We start from the raw sequence: 7,500 nt of genomic DNA, 5'->3' as shown, positions 1-7,500 counted from the left end.
CAGCTGGAAAGGAAAACGGGGTGCAGTTGAACGAGACAATTAAGTAATTAACACACCCATTTGTTTATCAAAGAGATATCTGGTGAGTGACTAAATGATCCAGAGCATAAACAAGAGTGCTTTGACCAGTTTTGAACAAAATGTGCAATTATTGTAGCCTCCTGTGATGTAAATTTGATGGGGCTTTGACAGTAATTATCTGCCATTTAGTACTTTAGGTAGAAATTAGTTTTGAAGAAAGATTCTAAAATTAGATGTGTAGAAGTGCTCAAATATATATTTGCTCAAGAGATAGAAATGTAGTGTCTTAGGCATGATGGGTAGGATAATGGACTATGTAATACAAATGACTTGTCTATCTACCCCATTGATTAGAAATATGGTTTTATTGGGGTTTTCACAATCTTTGTTTAGGTGCTTAAGTTTTGTCCTTTGGGCAAGATGCTATACTATTTTATGCTCCGGTTTGCCTAGTTCGGTGAATCTAGTTTTACGGTTAAAGCAACAATGTGCAAGGAGCATCTCGACTCGCAATCGGATAGTTTTAGCTTAAGATTTTATTTGAAGTGCATTTTCCTTCTGTTGAAATATGATGTCTATTTTATAATTTGTGAATAAATATAGATGTTCTTGTGTCAAGTTTTAACTTTTAAAACATGACACAGAAAAAACTGTACATTGAGATTTTATTTATTTTTTGTTCAAAATCCTTTTTCTTTTTCATTTTTTTAAATATAAAATAAATATAATTTAAATCAAAATTGGTGGCGATGGAAGTCGAGGAATACAATCAATTTACCTATACCTATCCATGTCAATTGGAGAAAAAGTCACCATATTGTAGGCTACCATGTTCGCCAACAGTAAGCACCACAAAATTATATTGGTAAGTAACGGATTGATGTCTTACAAAATCACCGTATTTGGTGCAGCACATAATTCGACTTATGTTTGAACTAACCATAAGGGAGTTATATTCAGCCACTGAAATTTAAAAGTCCACTCTCCTTTACAAAATTGAGAACATCTCTCAGTCAACCGCCTCTAATTAGTATCTAAAAGAACTTTAAAAATATATTAATTACAAGGCATTTTACATTTATTTTGTGTTAGTTCACTGCTTATAGTATAGAATATTAATTCTCAGTCATAAAGTCAATTTGCGTAAATACATGGTTAAAAAGTGTAATTAATCACAATATATATTTATATACACGTTGGCATGATTGTTATACTTTAAAAAAGAATATTTGTTCGATGTTTTTGAAATGTGGTGCAAGTGAAGAAAAACATGTTGAATAGTCAAAATGATAAATTGTCTTGATAAAATGAACTTGAGTTAAAGAAGTCAAAGTAAGATGATTCAAGTTGAGTTAGAAAGATTAGAGATTGAACTACAACTTTCATGTTGCCAAAAATTCAAATTCACATCATAGGCAGCTTAAATTACCTTTCAAAGGCCAAGTTGTTACCTACCATGTATAACTTTTCTATTAGTATGCAGCACTTAGTCTTTTGGCCATAACTGAAATTATAAATATCTAATAGATTTGATATTTGTACCAATAGAAAGATAACTTATGTGGTAACAATTCATCTTTGATTAAAAAAAGTCCAAATTCTCCGCAGATAATAGCTAAAAAGCGATATCAAGTTGGACATACTAGATGTCTTCAAGTTAGATAGAATACAAGTTCCAATTATCCACATCCTAGATATCTCTTTGCCTATAAAAGGGGTCATTAGCCAAGCATTTTAAGGCATCAATTTCTTTTCATCATATTTTAGTTTCCTTCATTTTCTCTTTGTTACATTTTTGTTATTTACTTTTGATCTTTCATTTTGTTCTTAAATGTTGATCTTCTTAATTGCTTGACGTATATGTTCTACAAATGATTTTGATTTGTTAAAGACTTTAATTTATTATTGACAATTTTGGCACAGTGAATGCTTAGATAATCATTACATACCAATAATTGTTTTGACATATTATCTCAAACAATTATAATGAACTATCTTTCAATTATTTGCAATCGATATTTTATCTTACGTATGAAATCACTCCATAGTTGATTTTCATACGAGTTATATAAAAGATCAAGAATAATTTTTACTCATTTATCTGAAGTAAATTCTCAATGCTCTAGTATTCTCCTTCTTTATACTTTGACCAACATAGTTGGATAATTTTTTTGTCTCTCCATGAAATTGGCCATAACTTCTAAGTTCTATAGACTTTCATTCCAAATCTTTTGCAGATTTTTATAGGATTCATTTTACTTTTAAATACTTTCATTTAAAATAGTATTTACTTGAATCTAGCTCAATAATGAAAAAATCAATTATAAGAGTGGAAGTTTGATCCTCTCTCCTTCATGTAATAATTTTTTTTAAAAGAATAAAAAATTTAAGTCACCTAAATTAGATAAATAAGTAATCGAAATATATATATAATATTTTAGTATTCTTCAATAAAAAAATGTAAAAAATATAAATAATATTCCGTATTATCAATGCGTGAGACCTTAAAAAAAAAAAATAATCAATCAATATATATATTCTTATAAAATTTAGTTACAAATTAATATTTTACATTATTAAGAAGAAATAAAAAATATATATATTCAAAAAAATTTCTTCTACAAAAGTCTCAAAATCCTTGGGATGAAAGAGAGCCAAATTTTAAAATTTTATTTTTGTACTTTTAACTTAAAAGTTAAGCCGGTTAATATTTTGAATAAATCTTCTCATTCGAGGGACCTATGTGGCCCTGTTTATATAGCACAGTCCTAATATTTTTTATTTTGAAACTCCTTTTATACATACTTATTTTGTAAATTAATTTTTTTTCCTACTTTTAAATTACGAATTCTTTGAAAATTAACTACTCAAAATATTAAAAATCCCACGTGTTGATGTCAAATGGGGGCTAATATTGTATAGATTAATTCTAACTAATTCAAAACTCAAATGGCAAAGCTCTGCATTTGAAGACCGCCTGCCCACAATATAAAACTTGATTCTTGTCGAGGGGTGATCAAGTTGGTGGAGTAGGTTAGCGAGAAAATTTTTGATCACGAATTCAATTCTCAATCAATACTTTCTCAGTTGAGCATATTGCATCGAATTTGTCTAATACAATTTACTTTATTGACGTGATTGATGGACTATTGCGTCAGTCCGAGTATTTACTCGTTGCGCACCAAAAGGATAATACGGTCCCGTCATTAAAAAAAAAAAAGAAAAAAAAAATACTTGATTCCAGTGAAACCAAAAACCCTTCAATGTCTTATCATATTCAATCCTTATAATTGCTTAATCTAAATCAATGCAAACAGTCAGAAGAGCGATTGTAATCGGCAACAGTTTTGCAGGTGCAGAAAATCAGTGCATCGGTTTGGTTCGAGCTCTTGGTCTCTCCCAAAACTACACTCTTTATGTAAGCACATTTCCTGTAAACGAAAAGAATACAACTGAAGAATCATAATATATATTTTTAGCCATTTTTTACGTTTTTTTAATTGATTTTATGTAAATTATGCGTGCTATAAGTGTTCAACTGCGTATTGATATTTTCATGTTGATTCCAGTTTGATATGACTGCTAGATGATTTCTTAATTTGCACATAACACAGTTTTTTTTTTTTGGTCTGTCATTACACACGTAGCGCGTTACTAGGCCCAGAGGAGGAATCAATGAGAGGTTCCACTGGTTGCCTGTTACTGTCCACAAAAGACTGGAGCAGGTTGTTAAATGGATTCGTGGATTTTCACGAATCCCAGGGAAAAAAGTGGCGCCGCTTCAAGATGGAGAGAAAGGTATTATAGGTTAATTGCTCGCTTCATTTTGATTATTAGAACAGTTCTCATCGTGAGAAATGGTCCTGGAATCTTCTCTAGATGAAAATTTTTCTTTTCTTTTGGTGGTGGCTTAAATGGTATGGGTTCAGATATTTTAGAAGCAGATGCAAGACAAATTGCAAAAGTTGCTCGAGAAACATTTGAGAGGTGTGCATTGTTACTTTTCTTATTGATTTCTATTCCAAAATTTCATTTTGATTTTCTCTGTATGATTATTGATTTGTTTTCTTGAATGTGGTCTTTATTCTATGTATCAAGGTACACAATCCGAATACAGTTGCACTTAAACATTGGGAAATTTGTACACTTCGGATAAATTAACAGAAGTAATAATGCCATTCTTTTTGCATAATAAGCTATTCTCCAAGGACTGTGCATAATATGATCTGTGTACAGATATTTGTATGCGTGTATCGGTTAGTTCTAAGCTTTTACTTTTGTAACTTTTTTAGGGACGGCCCCATATTGGTGGTAGCATCTGGCCGTGACACCATTCCTGTTTCAAGCTCTATTAAACAGCTAGCCCCAGAAAATGTCTTTGTTATTCAGGTTAGATGAGACTCTAAATAGGTGACGCTCTAATAGGGAACAATTACCATTCACTCACTGCTGGAATGTGGATCTGACATGGAATTTTTGCACAATGCTTTGCTATCCTAAGTTAAGAGAGAGAAATTAATAAAAGTTCTTGACACATGCTTGACTTGGTACTAAATTCTATGAACAAGGATAAAAATAAGTGAACAACATTAATGGTTTATCAATTATCGGTGTGAATAGAATGTATTGTGTTCTATGCTTTTGATTTTCTTTTGCATATAAAGGTATGTATAACTCAATTTTGTTTCTGACTTTCTAATGTTTAATAACTAAACAATTTATTCCAGAGTACTCTTCAATTTTTCTTTCTACTATCTGTGTATCATTTAAATTTTATATGTTTTAAATTGTCTGTCTCATTTACATTCCTATAATCTCATTCACAAACATCTCCAGATGTAGAGAAGTGGTTACAAAGTTGATGTCAGCAACATCTTTTGCACTTGTTCTTATCTGCCTTTATATTTTTCAAACATGGTGCAATTTGAATGATAAGCTTGCATTTGACATGCTAAGTATAGTCATAGCTCACAAGTCATTGAACCAGGCCTGCGAGTTTACGCGTCAGACTCTGATATCTTGTACAATATGCTTTTAGATACAGCATCCTCGGTCACGTCTACACAGATTTGATCTAGTTATCACACCTCGTCATGATTATTATCCATTGACGCCTGAGGCACAGAGACAGGTCCCTTGGTTTCTCAGAAGATGGGTAACACCTCGCAAGCCTCCTGACAAGCACGTGGTATTATCTTCCTTCATTTGATAAAAAATGATTCTCTAATGGAGAAAATATCGGTGGTTGTTTGCTTTCTTTGATTTTAACATGTTTAGACTTTTGCCAATCTAAACACTTTTAATTTAGGTCCTTACCGTGGGAGCCATTCACCAGGCTGATTCTATTGCGTTGAGAAGTGCAGCTTCTTCTTGGCACAATGAGTTGGTGCCGTTACAAAAACCGTTGCTGGTGGTCAGTGTTGGAGGGCCTACAAGTAAGTCATGCACTTAATCTTGCGAAGACCTGTTTTCCCTCTCCATGTTAAAGCAGTTGACTTTTAAAAAATTAAAATTATGCTATTGCACACCAATGGATTTTAACAAATAGTGGTTTCTCTACTCTTGTAGAGCTCCATGTGATGTTTTATTGAATTTTATGTTTTTAAAGTCGGATAAGTTATATTTAAGAACTTGTCACTAATTTCTAATATTGCAATCCAAAGTAGTCCGATTATTACATATTCTAAATCTGGAAACAACAAAATTTAAACATTCTGGTCCAGGCAAATACAAATTGTAGAATATTAACTACCCTCTGAATTTAATGGTCAAAACTGTAAAATAGAAAAGAAGAAAAGAAAGCCAAACTGTTCAATTGGTGGAATGGGAATTTTTTGGTAGGTTGAAACTCAAGAACTGAATTGGATTGAAGAAAACGTTACTGTAAATACAAGAACTCAATGGAAATACAAATATTCCTAACTCTTCTTCCTCACTTAATTCTCGCTGATCCCCCCGCCCCCCCCTCACCTTCACATGTTTATTTATACCCTTCCCTCAAGTAACTCTAACAACTTTTTTTTTTTTTTATAGGTAATCATAGAATTTTATTTCTTAAAAGAGAGTACACGGGAGGTATACAATCACTTTAAGCATGAAAGGAACAACATAAAATTAAGCAACCCTTCCACCGAATCAAAACTTCCATAGCATCTGATGTACCCCTCTGTGGTTGTCTGAATGCTAACACCAATTCCGGTTCCACAAGTAACTCCCAGTCTTCACCAATTTGAGGAGGCAGGGAAGATGTTACTGGAGCCTTTCCGACCACCTTTCTTAATTGTAAAACATGGAAGACGGGGTGAACTCGGGCATCAGCTGGTAGTGACAAGCAGTAAGCCATTCTTCCCACTCTTGCCAATACTTCAAACGGTCCATAGTACTTCGGAGCTAACTTTTCATTGTGGCATACCATCAGTGACTTCGCCTATACGGCCTCATTTTTACATAAACCCAATCTCCTACCATGTACTCCACATTCCTCCTATGTTTGTCAACTGCTGATTTTATTTGTTGCTGAGCTTTATGGAGATGTAACTTTAATTCATCCAAAACTTTGTTTCGTTCCAGCATTTGTTGCTCCAAAGAGAATATGGCTGTGGTACCTCTCTCGAACCGAATTAATGGGGGTGGATCGCGACCATATAGGATGCGAAAAGGGGTGAGTTGAGTCGATACATGATAAGAAGTATTATAAGAGTATTCAGCCCAATGAAGAAATTGATACCACCTTCTTGGTTTTAACGAAGCAAAGCACTGTAGATATGTTTCAATACCCCTATTTACCATCTCTGTCTGACCGTCGCTTTGCGGGTGATGAGTGAAACTGTGTTTTAATGAGGTTCCTTGCAACTTAAAAAGCTCACTCTAGAACTTGCTTATGAACACGTTGTCCCGATCTGAGACTATGGAACGGGGGCACTCTATGAAGCTTAACCACTTCTTTAACAAAAATTGCAGCAACTGATGGGGCTGAAAAAGGACGCTTTGGGCTAATGAAATGTGCATATTTGCTTAAACGATCATCTATTACCAACACCGAGTCAATCCCCTTTGATTTTGGCAGCCCGTCTACAAAATCCATCGAGACATCTTCCCAAACTTTATCAGGAATGGATAGTGGCTGGAGCAGTCCTGCTGGTGCCAAGGTGGAATATTTATGTTGCTGACAGATTTCACACGCAACAACATAAGTCCGGATGTCCCGTCTTATCCCCTTCCACAAAAAAGTTTCTGTCACTCTCCTATAAGTCTTTAGAAATCCCCTGTGCCCTCTTACTTTGCTATCATGCCCTTCCTGTGGGGCTAGCTGCACAAACTGTGAGTCTCGAGGTAGCACTAGTTTGCCGTAATACAACAGGTTATCTCTCAGCAAGGAATACCTCGGAAACTGTGCTGGCCATTTCTCAAGGAACTTATATGTGGCTCAGGTCTGCATCTTCTTCTATAGTCTTCCTGATGTCAACTAGTTCTAAAGAC

The 7,500-nt window shown here is 33.9% G+C and overlaps 2 protein-coding genes across 4 annotated transcripts in view; both read left to right on the top strand.

Moving 5' to 3' along the window:
- LOC111404042 (probable UDP-N-acetylglucosamine--peptide N-acetylglucosaminyltransferase SPINDLY) overlaps positions 1 to 473 on the top strand; it is a 21,081-nt gene extending 20,608 nt beyond the window's left edge. For both annotated transcript variants that reach the window (XM_023032757.1, XM_023032758.1), the window contains one exon: positions 1 to 473. This exon is cut by the window's left edge and continues 363 nt beyond it. In XM_023032757.1, coding sequence (XP_022888525.1) covers positions 1 to 47 — 47 coding nt within the window. In that variant the 3' untranslated portion in view covers positions 48 to 473.
- A 2,765-nt stretch (positions 474 to 3,238) lies between these two features.
- The window catches only part of LOC111404040 (mitochondrial fission protein ELM1-like), a 9,673-nt gene continuing 5,411 nt past the window's right edge, over positions 3,239 to 7,500 (top strand). For both annotated transcript variants that reach the window (XM_023032753.1, XM_023032755.1), the window contains exons 1-6: positions 3,239 to 3,439; positions 3,669 to 3,819; positions 3,951 to 4,008; positions 4,314 to 4,410; positions 5,060 to 5,209; positions 5,330 to 5,456. In XM_023032753.1, coding sequence (XP_022888521.1) covers positions 3,329 to 3,439; positions 3,669 to 3,819; positions 3,951 to 4,008; positions 4,314 to 4,410; positions 5,060 to 5,209; positions 5,330 to 5,456 — 694 coding nt within the window. In that variant the 5' untranslated portion in view covers positions 3,239 to 3,328. The remainder of the gene's footprint in view (positions 3,440 to 3,668; positions 3,820 to 3,950; positions 4,009 to 4,313; positions 4,411 to 5,059; positions 5,210 to 5,329; positions 5,457 to 7,500) is intronic.

The sequence above is a fragment of the Olea europaea genome, chromosome 11 (genome assembly GCF_002742605.1).
Source record: "Olea europaea var. sylvestris chromosome 11, O_europaea_v1, whole genome shotgun sequence".
Lineage (NCBI taxonomy): Eukaryota > Viridiplantae > Streptophyta > Magnoliopsida > Lamiales > Oleaceae > Olea > Olea europaea.
The sequence above is the reverse complement of the archived record's forward strand: the minus strand, read 5'-3'. Positions and strand labels throughout refer to the sequence as shown.